General features: G+C 44.3%; 1 protein-coding gene across 11 annotated transcripts in view; it reads left to right on the top strand.

Moving 5' to 3' along the window:
- Positions 1-1,013: 1,013 nt before the first annotated feature.
- The window catches only part of NPRL3 (NPR3 like, GATOR1 complex subunit), a 45,081-nt gene continuing 25,131 nt past the window's right edge, over positions 1,014-20,963 (top strand). For 2 of the 11 annotated variants that reach the window (XM_056335235.1, XM_056335239.1), the window contains exons 1-8: positions 1,014-1,181; positions 2,625-2,694; positions 7,743-7,781; positions 8,542-8,592; positions 11,373-11,502; positions 14,765-14,839; positions 17,768-17,921; positions 18,722-18,803. In XM_056335235.1, coding sequence (XP_056191210.1) covers positions 1,064-1,181; positions 2,625-2,694; positions 7,743-7,781; positions 8,542-8,592; positions 11,373-11,502; positions 14,765-14,839; positions 17,768-17,921; positions 18,722-18,803 — 719 coding nt within the window. In that variant the 5' untranslated portion in view covers positions 1,014-1,063. Of the gene's footprint in view, positions 1,182-2,624; positions 2,695-3,658; positions 3,735-7,742; positions 7,782-7,992; positions 8,152-8,541; positions 8,654-9,330; positions 10,805-11,372; positions 11,503-14,764; positions 14,840-17,055; positions 17,177-17,499; positions 17,525-17,767; positions 17,922-18,721; positions 18,804-20,963 lie in introns of those variants that run through there. The other 9 variants (XM_056335236.1, XM_056335237.1, XM_056335238.1 and 6 more) reach the window with 9 other exon arrangements.

Below are 20,963 nucleotides of genomic sequence, written 5' to 3'. Positions count from 1 at the left end.
AGCCCTGTAATGGCTGCGCTGGCTGAAAGGTGGCAAGTGCCCGGGCACCCAGGACAGGCACCTGGGACAGTCACAACAGCGCGGTGGCCCCAGCACCAGGGCTCCAGGGACAGTGCCGTGCCTGCAGGGCTGGACTGGGGGTGCTGGGGGCACTGGGCTGAGCTGGAAGGTGCTGGCTGTGGGCGTGCGAAGCACTGGGACAAACTGGCAGTGTGTTGAGTGGGGAGTGGTGCCCATGGGAAGGGCTAGGCTGAAATGGGGGCACCGGGCTGACTGAGGGGAGTGCTGGGGATGGGTGGATGTGAGGTGCTGGGCTGGACTGGGAGCACTGGGCTGGACTGGGGGATGGGGGTATGTCAGGTGCTGATCTGAAGTGGGGGCACTGGGCTGAACTGGGGGACAGAGCTGTGAGGGTGCGAGGTGCTGGGCTTGGGCTGAACTGGGATCACTGGGCTGAACTGGGGGACAGGGCTGCAGGGATGCAAGCTGCTGGTCTGAACTGGGCGTCACTGGGCTGACTGGGGAGCAGAGCTGCTAGGGTGCAAGGTGCTGGGCTTGGGCTGAACTGGGATCACTGGGCTGAACTAGAGGACAGGGCTGCAGGGGTGCGAGCTGCTGGTCTGAACTGGGGGCACTGGGCTGAACTGGGGCCCAGGACTGCAGGTGTGTGAGGTGCTGGGCTGAACTGGGGGCACTGGGCTGAACTGGGGCCCAGGACTGCAGGTGTGTGAGGTGCTGGGCTGAACTGGGGGCACTGGGCTGAACTGGGGCCCAGGACTATAGGGGTGCGAGGTGCTGCGCTTGGGCTGAACTGGGGACACTGGGCTGCGGGGGTGGCGGCTCCGGGCCGGAGCGGGCCGTCAGGCGCGCTGCCCACAGCCGGGAGGCCCCGGCGGCTCCGGGACGCCCCGGCGGCTCCGCCCCAGCGCAGCCGGGCTCAGCGGGCAGCGGGCGGGGGCGGAAGCGGAAGCCAGGGTGCCGTGCCGCCTTCCCGCGGGCCGTGCCGTGCCGTGCCGTGCCGGGCCGCCTTTCCGCGGGCCGTGCCGTGCCGTGCCGTGCCGGCATGGGCGAGAGCACCAGCCCTATCAGCGTTATCCTGGTGAGCTCGGGCAGCCGCGGCAACAAGCTGCTCTTCCGCTTCCCCTTCCAGCGCGGCGCCGAGCACCCCGCCGCACAGGCCAGTAAGTGCGCGACGCCGCGGGGCTCGGGGACTGCGGCTGCCCCCGGGGGCCTGGCACCTCTTGACACCCCTGTGGTACCCCACATACCCCCCTCACACCCCTGTGGTACCTCACATAGCCCCCGTCGCACCCCTGTGGTACCCCACATACCCCCCTCGCACCCCTGTGGTACCCCACATACCCCCCTCACACCCCTGTGGTGTCCCATATACCCCCCCTCACATTCCTGTGGTACCCCACACCCTCCCTCACACCCCCTGTGGTGGTCTCACACCCCCTCCATGCCTCGTACCCTCTGTGGGGGCCTGGCACCCCTCTCGCCCCCCTCACACCCCACGTTAATCGAACCGTGCGGGTGCCAAGTGTTAACCAGGCCAGTGCCTTGTTGCTATTCCTGGGTCAGCTGAAGCAAGTGGGTTTTAAGAGCTGTAGGGGAAGGAGGAGGAGGAGGCGGCAGGGTGAGAAGTAGAGGGACCCGTCTGGGAGAGGGGATTTGGAGGACACTTAGTGAGCTTTAACTGATAATTGGTAGAAAGTAAGAGAGTTGAGTCCCTTGTGTGGAGTAATGGGGCGGAGGAGGTGGTGTGGCTTCTGGAACACGGGACCGTTTGGGTGCCCGCTGGCTGCTGTGGAGCCACTGTTTGTTGTACCTCTTTCTCCGAGATTCCTGACGCAGGACAGTGTCTGGGGCCAGACTTGGAGCATGGGGGCCGGTGGCAGGATGGCTGTGCCCATGGCACTGCGGGCAGAGTCACTGTCCCACCAGGCCTTGCCGGTGCGTGAGCGTCTTGGTGCTGGGCCTCAGGGCGCTGCAGAGCGATGGGGCTGTTTGACTTGGGTTGCTTGCTGACTGCTGCAAGTCACTAGAGGTTTAACGCCCCTGTTTAGGTTGTGAGTTGCTTTTTAGCAGGAGAGAATCTTCTTTGAACCCCTTTTATGGGTGAAATCTGTTTGGGGCTGGCAGATTCCCTGCTACCCCCTCCTGCTTTTTGATGGTGAAGGATTTCGATACTGGTGACTGCAGGAGGGGCACCTGGAGCATTATCGTTGTCCTGAAACCAGAGCAATAATGAGGGAAACACATTGGTCAGAATTTTATTTGCCGCTCTCTCTCAGACTGCAAACTGTTACCTGGCACTTGAGAGAACAGGTGTTTCTGTGAATGTTTTATTTTCTCCTCTTTATCCCCCGAAAATGGAAACCTCTTTCTCATATTTTATATGAGACATTTATTTATTTTATATGTATATATCTATATAATATATAGATATAAAAAAGAAAGATCTGGTACCCCTACCTAGAACGGAAGGGGGTTTCTGCTTTTAATACTACTTTTTTTATATCTGCTTTATAAATAATTTTAAAAATGGCATGGTCAAGTATTCTCTTAACACACACTTTAAGGAGACTGTTCCTTGAAAATGTGTTTATTCTTTGCTTCAGATAAACCAAGGAGTCGATATGCTGTGAATGGCTCTGGTGACGCCACAGAAGATCAAGATGGGGACTCCAGGTAGGGGGAAAACTTTTCTTGTTGCCTAAGAGTTTGAAGCAGAGGAGTCATGACATCTTGCTCTCTTGTCTCCTAATTCAGTAGGCAAATTCTCCTGGACTGTATAGAGGATGACCTGCCAAAAAATGCTTTAATGCCAAGTTATGAGCAAATTAGTGCTTAGGAACGAGGAATGTCTCATGAGGGAATGCTACCAAATGTGTTGTTTTCTGGGCAAGGTATAGGTCAGATATCTTGTGCTCATTAGGAAGGCAATATTACTCTTTCAAAACTAGGAGTATTAATCCTTTGGCAAAATTCCACTTTTCTTTACCTTCCTACCTTTGACTGGATATATTATTCAGTTGCCTCAAAATCTTCCCTATCTCCTGTAATTATTGTATGGAATTGCTGTGCACTAATGAATAACTAATTTTGTTTCTCCAGATATAGCTGCCTTTGTGTCTGTAAAGTGAAATAGTAGCTCAAAAGGAAACTGAGACTTAAAGATAGTTTTTCGATTACAGGAAATTATGGGTAACAAGTGCACTGAAAATAGGCAGTGCGTTGTTCAGCCTGCACATACATGCGAATGGACACTAATTAGTTTTTGTAGAAAATGTGAAATCTGCTGCATAGTTCTAAATTTATCACCATTAGATAGGAGACAAATCTGGGAAAGAAAAAGTTGGTTTTTTTCTCCATTGGCCTGTAGCTCGGTTGCAGATCTTTTTTGTGATGGGTGTTTTAATCTCCAGTACTAATAAAATAGGGTAGTTGCTACTCTTCTCATATGTAAGAGTAAAATAAGAAGTACTCATCACTTGCCCCCCAAAAATAAATTTAGATTCCAGCCTTGCAAAATGTCAGCGTGTTCTTAGCTTTATGACTGTGACTGGTTTAGGTGAAGTTAAAAACACCAATGACAGCAGACTTCATTAATTCATATGTTTTTCCAGGACTGGGATCTTATGAAAACACATTTGCTTGAGGTCATTTGTGTCTCTTGCTTCTTCTGGTGTCTGTGAAACCTTCAAATGCAGACTTCTGTCATGTCGCCAGTGAGTACAGTACGGTACAGGGCACAACTCTAGTGGGAGCAAGCTGTGGTTTTGTGAGTTTGGTAATTGGTGAATGGCATTTCAGACTGTGCTGTGGACAGCAGCTAGTATGCACATTAGGAAGTCCCAGAGCACAAGTTTGTTGGTTGTCTCAGGGATTTTGTTGGTTGCTGTTCAAAACCCTGTCTCTAGTCTTTCCTTAGATAGATTAAGATGGTGTTGGAATGGTACCAGCTTCTGTCTGATACTGATTCTTGTTGCCTCTGCCGTTTTGGCAGGTTGGACAAAGCACTTAATGCTTGGTGTTGCCTGTGGTGCTGAATTAGTGTAATGCAGTATGTGGCTACTACAGTGATATAGGAAAAGCTTTTATAATTTCAAATTATGGTCAGATGAGAAAACTGCTAGTATTTTCCTGAACCTGGTTTTAAGTAGATTGAATGTTCTGGCATGTAACCTGTGTTAAATAAAGATTATTTCATTGTAATAGTGTCCAGAACTCTGGGCTTGAAAGTTAGTGCTTAACGTTCTGGTCAGGTATATGTTATTAAGCTTTTAGTGTTTAAAAGAATATATGATCTCTCAACTGAGCTCACTAAGTGCAAGGTATCACAGTTCTGAAGCGCTGAATGAAAGAACATTGAGACAGAAATCCTCCTCTGCAGTGACGGTCTTCAGAAAAAAGTAGTTGTCACTTGTACAGTTCTGTATATAGCAATACATACAAATTCGTGCTGCAGTGTCTGCACCCAACTCTTAATAAGGTCAGTGTTACAAAACTGAGGTGTCAGCCAGCACAGGTCTGTTAGCAGGAAGTCCCTGAATATTATCTCCAGTGGATCTGTCGGTAGCTGCCATGCAGATGAAGGGGAAATAGAAGAGGAGCATTTATGTTACTCTGAAAGTCTTGGTTCTGCTAGAGGCCAGATACTGAGGCCCAACACACTGCTTGTGCTGCTTACATGGCTGGGCACCTGCATTCAGAAGTTCAGAGTTTTTTTCAAAATTGCATTTGTTCCAGGTTTGTTTATTGGAAAGCTTTTTCCCGATACCAGTGTAAGCGGTGTTCTAAGTATGCTGCATCCCGTACAGCTGATGTAACAGCAGCTAAACATATCCTTCTCTTCAGTGAAAACAGCCAGTAGAAGAAATCACCAATACTCTTTATACTGAGTACTGTTAATTTATATTAGACAAGAGGAGGTTTGTTGGCAGAGTTAGTATCTTTCACTGGACTTAGTGATACAGGTGGAAAAATGTGCAAGTTTTAGGTACACAGACCCTTCTAGCACAAAACAAAAAGGGATCTTCAAAACCATGTAAAACAGGTTGCTCAGACTTTTGATTTGTATCAGACCATGTTAGGAGTAACAGAGGTTGGTGCCTTGGAGTAGAAGAGATTCTAAGGGGAGAGTGAAGGCAGAAAGGTGCAGGTGTCTTGGAGAGAGCAAGATGCATATGATTTGGCTGGGGGAACTGGGAGTGTTTGGCCTGGAGAGGAGGGGGCTTGGGGGGACCTTATTGCTCCCTACAGCTGCCTGGCAGGGGGGTGTAGGCAGGGAGGGTCGGTCTCTTCTCCCAGATAAACAGCAACAGGACAAGAGGCAGCCGCCTCAGGCTGCGCCAGGGGAGGTTAGGTTGCATGTTGGGGAAATGTCTCCACTGAAAGGGTGGCCAAGCACTGGAACAGGCTGCCCAGGGAGGTGGGAGAATCACCATCCCTGGAGGTGTTTAAATGACGTAGATGTGGTGCTCAGGGACATGGTTTAGTGGTGGGCTTGGCAGTGCTGGGTTAATGGTTGGACTTGGTGATCTTAAAGGTGTTTTCCAACCTTCTATGTTTTTGATGGCACAGACTGAGGCTTTGGGGCAGACAGACTGCTAGGCTGAGTTGATGGTGTGTGGCAATGTTTGATAATGTTGAAGGGTTGGGTCTTTTGTATGTTTTCATGTTCAGTAATAAGGGTTATTTCAGATTTATCTTGTTCCTGCAATAGTTCTTATGAGGGTTGGATTCATCCTTTTTTTTTTTTTTTTTTTATGCTGCATGGCTGTCTTTAATTTACTAGCAATCTAGAATCAAGTGTATCCTAGATAAGGTTTACCATAGCTTTTTTCCTAAGCTATTGGAACCCAGATCTTGCTTATATTAATTTCTACTCAATGGAGCTGTGTGTTTGGATCTTCAGTATATAGATTTTTCTTCCTTTTAAAAGCAAGTCAAGCAGCAGAAGTGGTTGAGGTGTGTTGATGGTGGCCATGCAACAAAAGGTATTCAGAAGAATCTTTCAGAAAACAAATTGCCTGTCAAGTGTCTCTCTTTATTGGCTTCTTCTCAGTCTTTCATCATTTGCTGTCTTCAAAAACATCCTGCAGTTTTTAAGTGCTTTACCAGTAATACATACCCCTCACGGCTTATGGAGATGCCTGCCAGTTATTTTTAATTTTTTTATCCCCTGAAAAAACGTGAGGCAATTACTCTTTTGAAGCCATAAGATAATACTTTGTTAAATTGTTCTGAAATGGTTTTTGTAGTTTTCTGAAGGTGGTATAGTTGGCAAGCAAAAATTCTAATGAAGATGCACATATAATAACATATGTTACACCAGACTTCACATTTTTTAGTAGCATAACTGACTAACTGAAGGAGATTTAGCAAGTTTGACAGCATTGGTGTCATTAATTGGCCAAATGCTTCTGTTATAAAAACCCCCAAGTTACTGACAAACAAGGACTTGAATGTCCCTTTCTAACAAACAGTAGCTCTCCTGTGATAACATTTCTGAATCCTCTGTCCCTCTTTCACTGGACTCCAGTGTTCTTCCTCGTATCTGTTCTGAAAGGCTTCCTTTCTGTAAGCCCGTGCTTTTCCATTCATTCATCCATCCATCCATCCCTCCCTCCCTTTAAAACATCCTTCCTGTAATATCACCCTCTTTGTATAGTTTGTCATTTAGGATTGTTCTAGGTTCCCTTTTCAATGTGACCAGTAGAAATCCACTGTCTTTTGGATTAAATAATTGTTGGAGGTTTTAATTTTGTCTCCCATTTCTAACGTGGACAGTATAAAGCTTTTATCAGTTTAATTTTTCAGTATATATAGGAAATTTGTTTCTGGAACCAAGTCCTTTTTTCCCTTGTTATTTGGAGGGGGGAAAAAAAGCAGTTGACTGTTACAATGAAAATAGGTGTGTGTTTGTTTCTCTGATATCAAAGTGAGTAGGGCTATTAACAGAGCCTTGCTGTGTACACCTGTTCTAAAGAAGGTTTTCAGGCTCTGCCTTGAAAACATTTTCAGCCTACTCTTCCTAAGTTTCTGCTTACTGCCTGGGGCAGAGGGAGATGGAGGGTGACTTCATGCTTGTGCTGTGAGTCTGGCCGGACTTGCACCTATTGTTTAGATCCCTGCAGAGAGCAGCAGCTGCTCTGTGTGCAAGGCCCTTTACAGAATCCTGGCTGTGCATGTGACAATAAACGGTTGGCATCCTCCTTTTCTAAGTCTTGTGGGTATGGAAGCACCAGAATCAGTTGTGAAGAGCTGTGGGCTGTTTGGGGCTGCATAGGATGCTCCTTTGGTGAAAATGCTAGTAATAGTCTAGAAAAGAAACTGATGTTTAGAATTTGCCATAAATCAGACTGCAACTTCTTCTATTATTTCATAAGGTAAGCATGAATTAAAAAGTATGATGTAGATACAGCTCCATAAATGCAACGTATTGTGGGAACGCATTACAGCAGCCAGTGTTAACAAGAGGACTAAAATGCCTTAGCCTTTCTCAGTGTTGTCAATCTAAGCCTGCAATATGTCCCCAGAATTCATCTACCATTAACTTTTGACTCTTTTCAATACTTATATTTCATATTTCCTTTACAGGAGTTTAACCCTTAATAGTTCATCCTAGTTTTTAATATTATCTCTTTTTTTTTTTTTTTTATTTTGTGTACTCGCCTCGTTTATTTTCTTTTGTTGTGTTTTGTTTTGTGTTTATGGCCATGTTCCCATTTCAGAGACCAATGTCCTCTAACTGATGAGCAATTGGTTTCAGGGTAAGACCAAATGTTCTAAACAATCACCTTTGTCTAGAATGGCTTACTTTTCTCACCATCCTTTTAATTGTGCTTTGTTTCTGGTTTCTGTTTTACACTGAATGATGAGATAATTATATGCTAAATCACAATGTCTGTAGGAAAGGTATCCCTAAAGGTTTATGCTAGGATAATTACAAAGGTCCTACTAACATTTCTGTGCTTCCTGTAGGGTATCCAGAATGGGTGTGGTACTGTCCCTTCTGTGAACTGAGAAAAGTTGTGATCCTCCAAGAATGCAACAACTATAACCTTGGCATTGTAGTTACTCCAACAAGGGGCCCTGAAACAAATTGCTTTCTGATGAACAATGACTTAAAAATACAGATCAGTGAGTAAACTATTTAATCCCACAGGAATTATGGAGAGCTCTTCAGAGGCCTGGTTTTGAGCAGCTGTGCTGGTTGCTTGTTCTTGGTGCCCCCGTAAGCTAAGCTAGATGACTGCATTATACCCGACCCCTTTTTGAATGTGTGGAGGGAAAAGTGCTGATCTCTACCCAGGACCCCAGAAGTATTCTCTAGTCCCTGTTTAACATAAAGATGCTCACCTAGATACTCAACTCCAATTCTAAATTCAAAAAGAATTCTTTATATAAACCTCGCTTTGAATTCCTGTGGCATATAAAAAGTTATTATTTGTTCTTGGGGAAAAAAATGAACTTGTGTTTGAGATTCTTTTCCCCCTCCTTTTCCGTATGCTAAAGCAATTGTTGTTTCAGCTGGGTTTCCAGAGGAGATGCCGGTGACAGCAGTCGATCTGCTCTAGTGTGGTTTGTACCGTACTGCTGGATTGTCTGTTGTTGCTGCTATGTTGAGCTTGTGATAGGAATGGTAGGATATTTTGGCCAAATCAAAGCTTTTGTTTTTTGTATTTAGTTTCCGCCTGCTGAATTCCTTAGTACAAGAGAGGTTTGCTTCCCTCTGGAAATCACAATGCTCAGACAAATCTCATACAAGAAAGGACTGTTACTGCCCAACTGTGAAACATAATCTGCTTCTAATAAACTCTTGGGCTCTGATAAGTCAGTATATGTAGGTCATCTTAATACAGCCGGCAGATTAGAAAAATCAGTAAAAGTGTTATTTTCTAAGATGAGACAATTAATTGAAATGATGGGGATAATGTATCTGCTGTCCCTCAATCTCTCCGTCATCCTGAGGCCTAAGATATGTATAAATTATGTAGATCATTGGGGGAAAAAAACCCCAAAGGAGCAAACCCGGTAAATCTAGGCTGTTGGATGAGGAGAATGGGACTGTAGTCCAGGTCACTCTTGGGAGAGCCTGTGGTGATACCAAGTGTCTGTACCTATCAGGTAGCACCCATCACAGGGCTGTCCTGAGTGAGTCATCTGTCTGCAGGTGCAGTACTCTCCCAGAAAGAGAAGCCTGTGCTAGTGGGAAGGTACTGAGGACTTTACAAAATCAACCTTTTAATTTCCTCCTCCCCTCAGAGCCACATACAGGGCAGACAGAGGGCTGTTGGTGTCGTGAGCTCCCTTGGGGAAATGCTGAACTCTTAGGTTCAGCACCACGTTTATCTGTTAAAAGATCTGCTGGTGTAATTCCTTGAAAAAGTCAAATCTTAACAGTGGTGAGTCACTGTAATGATCAGTTTTCCAGCTCCCAAGGTATCCTTTGCCGAGGCTGGGGGAGGGAAGAGTAATTTCTTACCAGCGAGCAGGCATTTTCTAGTTTACCCTCCTTCTCCCTTCACCCTGCAATGACCATATGCTCATTTTGGATGCATCACTATTACGGTCTTCCTGGCTCCATGATGAGCCTGTTAATGAACACAGCTGAACAGGCAAAAAGAGGGGGAAAAGCTCACTGCTGTCATGGTGACTCTTTTTCCTATTTTGAATGTGATCTCCAGGAGCTGTCAGTCCCGGTCTTGTTTAAGGACATTTTGCTCTTTCTTCAAAAACTCCATGTGTTGTGCAGTATGGTGGCCGAGGACTGTGGGCTCAGTGGCCCCAGGAGCCTCTGGCTAGTCTCCCCATCTCTCTGCTTGCCCTTAGCTGTGTTTGAAGCAGAGTGGTCAGGGGATTTGGACATTTGTATGCAGCTGCTCCTTCCATAAGCCAAACATAAGCAGCGTGCTGTGGTCAGGTTGACAAACACTGGGGCTTTGACAGTTTGTAAAATGTCCATGTTGTCCTTCATCTTCAGTATATGTAGGTCTAATAAAAGAAGTGCCCCCTGGGTCATATGCAGGTGGGTACACACAAAAGGCCTGGGTGTGCGCATTTGTCTTAATTTCTGTAGTGCTCTGTAACTCACTTAGGGTGAACCAGGAATATGGTACATTAATTCCTTCTCTGGGCATTGAGGGCTCACTTGTGGCTGAGAGATAAGGTGAGTGTAGCACACACCCATGCCTGCCCTTTTCTCTGAGTGATACTGGGTTATCTGGGATACCTGCCTGGCGGAGGGGGATGGTCTGACAGGGGGCACATCCCTGCATGTAAATGAAGAAAATGAAATAAACGTTGTCATTCTTTAAGAAAAACTGGTCTCATCAGAAGCTGGTTTGAAATTCATTTGGTTAAATGGGAGCCTCAGAGAAATCAGATAAGGAAAGAACTTGCTAATAGCAAACCTTGCACTGCTCCTATTCTAGAACAAATTCCCTCCAGCAGCTAGCTGACATCCCCTTCCCTGTGGAAATGAGCTCCACTGTCTCAGAGGACACCCTGAGGAAAACAAGTGTTTGTAGAGACCAGACTCATGTCGCAATGCCATCGGAAAGAGCAGTTGCAGAATTTTCCTCCCTTGTCACACTGGATTCTTACCCATTTTTGCAGTGGTAGCTGTCTTTTACAGGGCAGACTCCTTGTAGATGCTTGCCCTCCTGTCTCGCAGCTGCTTTCTTCCCACCACCGATCCAGAGCAACCCAGTAACACCGTGGTTGGTGTTGGGAAGGGCCTGCCCTGTCATGAATTTGTCTAACGTTTGGTTTATTGAATGAGGAAGCCCAGGTGAGGCCAGGCAGCACTCAGAAGGGCACAGGTTGTGATCTGTTAAGTGAGAAACTTTTGAGTCTCACTGATAAACTTTGGGAAAGGAAGGACAAGTGTTGGTTGTATGTTTCTTCTAATTAAATCAGCTCTTTCTTACCTTCCCCTCTGCCATACTGGGTGGCTTAAAGATCTCTGTTGTGCTTGAGTGACAGGCTGTGTCAATATGTAGTTGCTTAGTAAGTTCATTAACCTGCAGCTAAATCTAGGCAATGGCTAACTTGAGCTGTTTTTATATTTAAGCGAACTGCATCTAATCTTTCCAATGTATTTTGCTGAGCATGTAATTAAATAAGCATGACCCTGCAGTCTTTGTCGTGAATGCTTCCTGTTTTATAATTGTGATGATCTGAGAGACGTAATTAAGGGGTTCTTAATTTTACTTAATTGGTGGTACTCCAGGTACAGCAATTTAGATGCAATTTACAATACGTTAAAAACTTATGAGTTAAATATACCTGTATTGGGGGAAATATTCTGGGGGTATGTTTTTTGAAAATTGTAATAACTTATGTTGCTGCTTTTCAAGGTTTTCGGATGTCATCCTGGCAACTATTTTGGCTACCAAGTCAGATATGTGTGGCAAGAAGTTTGAACTGAAGATTGACAATGTTCGCTTTGTTGGCCATCCCACGTTGCTTCAGCATGCCCTGGGGCAGGTACGGTGCCAGGTCCACTCCAGGGACCTGCTTCTTTACAAACTGCCTGGCTTGGTTAGGAAGCTTAGGATTCAGAATGTGCGTGTTGGCTTTTGATCCTGTTTTCACTTCCTGATGCTCAAAGCTGGCTTTTTACTTACTTCCAGATAAATACAGTGAGTGGCAAACTGAGGGAGCCGTGTCAGCGATTCACTGAACCCCCATCTGGTTACTGTAGAAAAGCAGTGTGGATAAAGAGGAGTAATACTAAGCAGTCCAGCTTAAAAAGCAGTTTCTTACTATGTTAGCTATTGCAAGTTAGCTTTTTAGCACCTCTAATTAGTATGGCAGTTAAAAAAAACCCAAAACAAACCACCCTAAACCTTCAGGAATGGTAGAAGCTGTCAGCCTTGTTTGGCTTTTAACTCTTAGTGGTGCTGAAGACGATTTGCAAGGCTTGGTTGAAATAGGTAGAATGTAGAAAGAGGTTTGAAATTTTCTTGTGGGCAAAGTCAGGCTGCTGTTTGCATTGAGACCTTGCTCGGTGGCCTGTGTTTTAGCTGCCTGGAATGAAAGCACTTGCCACCTAGGCTATGGAGAAGGTCCTGCTTAAATCTAGGAAAGAATTTACATGCTTCTGTGTGCAAAATCTTCCCTGTCCAGTTCCTTCTTCCTGATAGACTGTAAGAATGAACTAGGCTTTGGTGATTTCTGAATCCAACACGGATCTCTGTCACTGAACTGCTTTGATCTCATTTTTTCAGCAAATTTGCTAAATCGTTCATTTTTTCAGGAAAAAAGTCTGCTTGCCAATTCTGTCATCCTTTCTATCTATAATTAGAGGTGCAAACAGATTGTTGGCAACTGCTCCTTGATATTTAGAGGACCAGACTGCTTTAATCCAAGTGAGGAGCTGGCCTCAAGCATCAGAAGATGCTAGTGTTCCACTTTCGAAACTGTCATGAGTCCACAAGAAAAGTGACAGAGGATCACCAAGACTCAGTCCTCAAATATTTAAGCTGGTTTGGAAGACAGGATTCAAGCGTCCCAAGCTGTGCAAGTACATCACCAGCCCCAGACAAGGCAAGCGCCAAACCAGGCCCAGGGTCTCTACAGGGACCCCAGCCAGGAGCGAAAGGAGATGGGAGCAGAGGCAGGGCTTGATGATGAGGCTGCAGTGTGCTTAAGGGTCCACCCTGGAGACAAGCTACCTAACACGATGTAGGTCGAAAGTCCATCCAGGAGACCGGCTGGAGACAGGCACACCTACAGGCCCTGGGCTCAGCTTAAATGGGGCTCCCAGGTCATGGGCTGTGGTGCGTGGGGGGACCCAATCGAGGCTGCTCAGGACCATTAAGACCTTTTGGTGCCCTCAGGGCCCTGACAGGGGTGGCCTTTGCTCTCGAAGTATCAGATTCCTTTATTTTGTTAATCTTGTCTGAAAGGTACAACTAAATGTAGTGTAAATGAGGTTGAAATTTTGTATTTGCATTATTTACCACGTGTTATTATACATTCTCTCTACTTCCCAGTCGGTTTTATCCTAATTGCAGGAATTTCCTCTCCATTTTCAATTTATCTAAATAAAATTGCATCTGGGTAAATAAATGAAGTTATAAAGTGCTGTACACACTTTTTTAATTAATTTTTGTAGAATCTTCTTTTTGGGTGTGTCTTATCACCCTGGTAGGCACTCCAGAACTTTCTAGCACACAGAATTTTCTAGATGTGGCAGCTAACTCTTGCTAGCTCATTTGAGTTCTAAATCTGGGACCCTTCTGCAGTTAGGAGGAAGCTAGATGGACTCCTTTCCCATGGGAGCAAAGGCAGTGACTGGAGTAACCTGACAGTCTCTGGTTTGGGTCTCTCAGAGTCATAAATTAATCCATGGGACAGCTCAGCAAATTCTTACTCGGATGAGATTCAGGAGTTACAAGAGCACAGATATTTAATCCTGTATGCCTTTTATGTAGCAATATTCTGAATTCTTTGAATTCCTTAAACATTTTCTTTTCCAGCTTAGTCTTTTCTTCTGTTTTCTGGAGAAGTGATATGAAATTAGCCTGCATCCCAGGTAGTTTCTTTGATTTTAAAGAAGGAACAGAATCAGTCCCTACACTCAGAAGGGCTTTATTGAAATTCACAAGACATCCCGGAACCTCTAACTTGAGAACAAATACACACAGTAAATGGGTTTTACCACCCTCCCATCACCACCTTTTTGATAGAACTTCACTTACACATCAGAAAAAAACAAAAATATGTATCGCTTTTTTTAGTTTCTCTAATTGTTAAGTCTGCTGAGTGAAAGCACTGGGATTTCGGGTTTCACTGCTGAGCAGTTCATTGATGATGCTTGGAACCTGTCAGGAAGGGTGGATGCAGCTCTGCTTTTTTCAGCTTCTCTGCTTTTGCTCCATCTCAGATGCTGCATTAGCTACGTATGCACATACTCAGGGTAGAGACCGAATACTAGGTTAGCTGGGTGTTTGGTTTGGTCTGGCAGGTTATAGCTTTTTCACTTGGGATTGGATGGGTGTTCAGCAGGCAGTTTCGGGGGTAGCAGGAACGTCCCCTGGATTTTGTGCTCCATCTTGTGGCGACGCTTGCTCAATTCAGAGTTGTTAGTCCCAGCCGTGCAAATTCAGCTTGCTTGTCTTGGCTTTCACTGGGCCTCCCCACCAGAAAGTCTGTACCTGCATTAGGCATGAAGCTCTCTGCTGCAGAAAGAATAGGGGGAGCTGGACAATGTGTTTGAAAAACCCTGCAGGAAGGGAAAATCAAACTTTATTTTAGTACTGCAGTTCTAGAGCATATTTTTTTTCTGATAAAAGCAACAGTTTGTAACGTGACACAATCCAAATGGGAATTTTAGGAAGCAAAAGAATAGGTGTGACCTGGGATGAGAAATCTATGGACTTCTCTTTAGTTAACAATATATATGACAATTCTGCTAAGGAATTTAAAACTAATGATGCTAAATTGCAATAGTAAAGATACCTAGTAAGACTGCTATCTGAGCTGATACTCATTTCCATGGTCATGATGAAAATGCTTTTGTGTAAGCCTTCACAGCTTCTCAGAAAAGGCAGTGTTGTAGAGTAACTGTGACACTAATAAAATAATAGTTTACAAGTCAGATTTAATGGTTTGATTTGTCTGCTCTCTTTTTCTCAGCAAACTTGTTATTTGACCAAGTTAGGTTGTGGTTTTTTTCTTTTTTTCCATTGTTACTGGATCCTACTGACACTAGCCTATGGGATTTTTTTTTAAATATTTTCAGGTATCCAAAACTGATCCCTCACCGAAGAGAGAGATGCCCACTATGATTCTCTTCAATGTGGTGTTTGCACTAAGGGTAAGGACCATCTTCATGCCGTCTGACAGTGGGATGTGCTTTGGATCTATAAGAGAATGCAGTAGGCTCATGTTCCAGTAATCTTTTGTAAAACATTCAGTGCCTGATATCATGGGGATATTTTAATTGGAAGCAACAAGCCTAAACGTTGTAGAATCTGACACTGAGAAGTGGGAAGGTTTTCCAGCCCAGTAGAAAACAAGTACAGTTGTTCTTTTCAGGACATTTTCTAGAGTTTTTGGTTTTAAATCCCCAGAGTGTAAAGGCATGCAAGAAGCCACTTCGCAAAATAGATACGACCCAGCTGCAAGTCCTGTATGTCTCTTGTCTTTTGTTATTAGTGAGCTGGTAATCTGCTGTGATTTTTCTAGACCCTGCAACTGAGGCTTGTCCCACGAAGCTGTGCAGGGAGCAGCCTGGCTCTGACTGTCCTGTGTGTCAGATGTCGCTCTCTGTACATGGCTGCTCTACTCCTGCCCAGGATAGGACCAAATCCCTACAGCTGCGCTAGCGTGCTGCCAGACCCTTGTGACTCCATGCAGCTCGGACCTTGGTGGTCGGCTCTGCTCCAGAAGTGGAGGCAGGAGGCAGCGTGGTCAGCGGCTCATGCTTGGCCAGCCTGAAGGGTCAGATCCCCACCATAACCTTGGTCAACCCAAGCTTGCTTAGTGCAGAGTCATTCAGAAGCCTAGTGTGGCTCAGAACAGCATTGTTTTGAGCTCTTACTAATGCTGTGTGATACAGAGACATGTGTCTTTGCTCAGTGCCTCCAGGCTTTTTTAATAATTAAATGGACAGTGTTTGAAATCTGCCTCCTCTTAGCAATGAGATCGTTGTAAAGGGAGAGTGCCAGGGAGCAGAAGCTGTAGCATTCTAAATGAGAAGAAGGTACAAGTGATGAATAACTAGGTTTTGATGCTCAGTAAGAACCTGGAGCAAATATGTAGTGTTTGCCTGTAATTTTTTTCAGCTCTGTTGACTGGATGTTGGTGTCTGTGTTCAGGGATCCTGGCTTGGCTGATTAGGTGGTATAAAACCCTAGAAATTTGATTGTGTTTGAGCATTATTTGATTTCTGAGTTCTGGCTTTCTCTTCCCAGCCCAAAAGTTGCATCTGTGGAGCTAAGATATTATTTTTGTGTCAGGTACACATACAAAGAAACATCTTAAAAATAAAAGAGGGAGTTGGAATACCTGTCTTTATGGGAATGGTTGATTTTTGCTTGACTGGATACAATGTCATGATTTAAAAGCCTTCAGCTCCCTGCTTGTGAAATTACATTTTCTTTTCTTTTTTTTTTTTCCTTTTGGCACTAGTACTTTTCTTACTGCTGGCTTTCCAGTAGTGACTAACGTGGAAATGGCCACAGTCTGGGTGGCTTGTCCTCAGCTGAAGAGCAAGATTTCACACAATTATCCCAGCAATCAGTCTGAGTCAAGCAAGAAATTGTTCTTGCTGAGTTCTGCTGGGGATCCAGTGTTCTTGTGCTGTGGGACATTCTTAGGTCAGGAAGTGCTGAATTTGCAGTGCAGGAGTTGATTTTAGATTTCATGCATTAAAAGACCTTAGCTTCAAGAATTATGTTGTTTTGGTGTATTGGTAAAGCACCATGCTTTGGTTGTAGGTAGGTGTGTGTAGATGCACATGTAAACACAGACATACGTATGCACTGAGTCCTGTGGAAGCAGAAGCATTGAAGCCAATGCTTCTTCGTTCACAACACTGCAAGAGCTTGGTGAAGTGCTGTGAAGGCTGTTTCTAGCCCACATTTTTCTAGAATATAATTTCTAGTGGTTCTCCTAGGGAAATGTGCTTTTGCATTTTGGCACTGTCATGATACTGATGTAATTGAGTGTGTAATAGCACTAAATCATATTTGCCAAATGAGACACTCTTAGTTCATAGAGAGCCGTCAAGTTTCTGGAGAGTGCTGTGCAAGAAGTGAGTGGAAATTTTTTCGTAGCACGGTGTAGTGCACTGCAGAGGGTGGGTGGAGGCATTCTGCGATAAAGATGAGAGTCCATCTGCAGTGGGCAGACAGAGCAGGCAAAGTCCCAAATGCTGTAATCAGCACTGATCCTGCTGTGTTCAAGCTTCAGGGTTACCAACGTGTCGTGACTCAGCAAGAACAGTGGAATCCAAAAATGATGACTCATGGTTTGTGAGTTTACATGCCAAGTGATCACTTGCTAGAACCATAAATTCTTTTAAATGTCTTAACAAACATGAAGCAGCTGCTCACTCGGTCTGGAGCCACTGAGTCCCCCCTCCTTGTCAGCTGTACTTACATGATAGATTTTTCTAGCACTTTCATTCTAGGACATGCACAAACACAGTGTTAGTAATAAGCCATATTTGTGAAATGTTTGGGAGAGTAAATCCAAATTGATTCTGGTTTGGGATCAAATTGTTGATCATGTACTGGTAATTCTTGCCTAGGTGCTGTCTTGTCAGTATGTAAGACAAACATCAGTACAGCAACATGGAACGAGTGGGCTGTGTTAAAGGCACAGCAGTCCTTATACTCCCAGTAAATTCAACCTGCACACCGTGATATTCTGCCTTTTCGAATAGCTTGACACTTTCTTTTCTCACTGTGTGAAATGGAGTTTTTTGGTCTGTCTGCTAGCAGAAGGCCCATTAACAACTGGAAAAAATAAACCTGATAGGAATATCATGCTCCAGGTGCTGTGTTCATCTGATACACATAGACATGCTTAGAAATCCCTGAGTCTTCTCTTTACCTCTGGACATCTCTGAGCTTCTGCTTTTTTTCTGCTCAGTCAAGTTCCTTCCTTTTGCCATTTGCCAGAGGCTGACTTTTGTTATCTACTGAAGAGTTATTTTGACTACTTATCCATCACTGTAGTTCCATAGATATGATTGTGGCTGTATCACCAACCTGTTTCTTTTCTGTGTTGCCTGCAGGCCAATGCAGATCCATCTGTGATAAACTGCTTGCACAACCTCTCCCGAAGAATCGCCATAGTCTTGCAGCACGAGGAGCGCCGCTGCCAGTACCTGACCAGGGAGGCCAAGCTGATCTTAGCTATTCAGGATGAAGTGTCTGCCATGTCAGAAAGTGAGTGCTGAGCTTAGCTTTGTACAGGAACATGTTTGTCCAGGAGCACTTTTTCAGAAAAGTGCTGATTGTGCCACCTTCTTTTGTGGCTGGGATCAGTATGAACAAGTTTTGGTGCTCTTTAGCATTCTGATGCCTTTTGACTGCATTTCGCCTCATCCAAGATCACTATCCCTATGCAGAGATGTCAGTTTTAGATGTGCATCGCTACCTCAGTTCAGTGTGATCACTGACAAATGTACACTGAACATTTGGATCTGCCTGTCAGGCTGAGATGGAAGAACTCACAAGTAGCCTGCTTCACCCACCCTGGAGCAAGTTTCCCATGCTTTAATGCTGTATGCTGAGTCACCAGACTTCTTGCGTGGAAACTTTACTCTTACATGTTGTTACCATGGCTAGCAAATAGTTACAGAGCATTTTTATAGAATGTACTTCAGAGCAAATTACTATAATAATACACACTATTTAAGGTGATCTCTGTCTGACAGTGATGCATCATCTTGCTGCAAGCATTAAAAATTAAAACTAACGTCTATGAAAACAAAAACAAAATCATCACTTGTCAAATTCACAGTTACATGCACTTAACTGAGTTGAGGTTTAGGAGAAATTGACAATAATTCACTGTTATTATTTTAGTATGTAACTTGAGTTATTGTAAAAGCTTTGAAAGACAATTATGGATTGAAAAGATGGGGATTCTGTCTCTAAGATACTGGTTGATACCTAGTGGGGGAAGAGGAAACTCTTTGCTTTGAAATCAGTGGTTTGCTTTCTTGTTTTGAAATTTTCCATAGCCACAGAAGGGCCACAGTCACCTTTTCATCACATCCTACCCAAGTGCAAACTGGCCAGAGATCTCAAAGAGACATATGACAGGTAAGTGGGATTTTCTTCCTCACTCACAGTATGCTGCTTCTTACTGGAACCTCTTGACCTTATTCCATAGGATATTATCCACCTCTTCATACTGTTGAGCCGTTGGGATTTGGGTTTTAGACTAGGTGAAGAAATGTGAAGGCTAGCCATCAGGCAAAAAGTTTGCAGAATTGCTATCCTAATCATTACCTTGGTCTCCCTGTGACTATGTTACAGTTCTTAAAAGTTGATGATGTCTGTTACAGCTTTAAGAATTATTATTTCCTCCTTAGCACAGAGGCACATAATGACAAGTGAATTGTAGAATTGAGAAGTGTCATAATATGAATATCATATCGCTGTAGAAGTGCTCTAAACCTGCAGCTAAGAGAAAAGTGCTGCATCTTGTGCTGATGGCAAGTCAGATACTGCACTGGCTTCATTTGGTTACACTGTGCATGTCTGGACAGTGAATTTGAATTAGGTGGTGAGACTTTCAGCAGAATGGAAAGTGTAACATGCCATTTCTTGACTGGATTAAAAGTTCTGGCAAGGATTTCAAAGGAGTGTGGAGTTAAGTGTTGAATTTCAGCAGGAGCCGGCACCAACCTCCTCCAGCATACTTCTGCTCTTGACAGCCTGTCAGTGCTGACTCCTCGTGCAGAGCAGATACCTCTGTTCAGGGTATGAGCTTGGTGGAAGACCTTGAAAAAGGAGCATGGAAGGTTTTGGTGGGGAGGAAGGTGATGTGCCCCTTGATTAGGGTGTTTGTCAGGGCTTGGGAGAATTATGCTGGAGTTCCTTGATTGACTGTAGAGCACACTGTATATTAGACAAACCCTTTACCCTCCCTAGACTGTGGTTCCCCTTGTACAAAGGGAATAATTGCAAAGCCCTGTAAGGTAAGGCACTGAAAGCCTAAATAATATAATGATTGCCAGGCACATTAGAAAGCTCCTAATAAGCTGTTCTTTGTTATGTTCAAGAGCTGTGAATTTCAGCTTGTTTGGAAGGAATGTTGAATGTTGTTCCATACAATTCGCACAAAACCTGTACTAAAGTTTAAAATAAGGCGTTTTTTATGTAGCCTGTAATTGTAATACTAAACTTCACCTACTACTTACTTTTTTTTTCTATTTCTCCAAGGCTGTGTATTTGTGACTGGGCAAACCCTGATCTTGTTTCCAAACATTTTAGTGACACAGTGACATCTTGTGGCATTTAGCTGTGACTGGAGGAGCATGCAGCCCAAGCTCCTGGAGTGTGTAATATATTCCACCCTTCCATGACGTAAGAATAGACTGACCACAGAGAAACACACATTGGTGCTGCCCCCCAGATGTGAAGTAAGTCAGTGTCTCCCTCATTTAGGCATTGTGAGTGGGGAGAAGTGGTGCAAGTTATATTTTGACACTTTTGTGTGACACTGTCATAAACAAATTTGTAAGAAATAAGGTGTTGGTAAAAATATCAAATGTCTGTGCATTTGATTGGAAAGCTCTGTTTGAAGAGTAGTTACCAGTGTTGTTGGCTGGCTGGGTAATAAGGTGGTGGTCTGCGGTATTTTTCCACTACCATTTCCATACCTCATATGAGAGAATAGGAAATAAGCTGATTACACCTGCAGTCAGGTTAGTTGAGAGGGGCTGCAGCACCTTGCCAGGCAGGCACAGAATTAATATTATTTTTTTGTAAGGTAGAAGAAATGGCCTAGACATAGGATTTTTATTCTGCAACTCCAAGATGAAGAATTCCTGTGTGGCAACAGTTCTGGAGTGAAGTCTGTGTGGTCTTCTGTGAAATGAGTTAGTCACTTGTGACCTGGGGTTGCAGAAAAAAGCAAACAAGCAAGCATGCATAAAATAAAAGTCTTGTCTGTAAGATAGGAAGCAATCTCACTCAGGATTGTAAAGCCCCTGCTGTAATGAATATTATATCCAGTTTGGGGCGGCATATTTCAAGAAGGATTTGGGCCACCTAGAGAGTGAGGAGGAGTGAGAATGACCTAAGAGGAGAGATTGCAAGATTTAGTCTGTTTCTTTTAGAGAAGAATAGGCTGCTGGGAACAGTAAGTCTTCAAATGCATGTAGTGACAATGTGCTGTTTTAAATATACAGCGATTTCTGGCATAGCCTTTGGCATAGGGGAAACATAGTAAAGTGGAGAGAGCACTTTGAATTG

The sequence above is a fragment of the Falco biarmicus genome, chromosome 4 (genome assembly GCF_023638135.1).
Source record: "Falco biarmicus isolate bFalBia1 chromosome 4, bFalBia1.pri, whole genome shotgun sequence".
Lineage (NCBI taxonomy): Eukaryota > Metazoa > Chordata > Aves > Falconiformes > Falconidae > Falco > Falco biarmicus.
The sequence above is the reverse complement of the archived record's forward strand: the minus strand, read 5'-3'. Positions and strand labels throughout refer to the sequence as shown.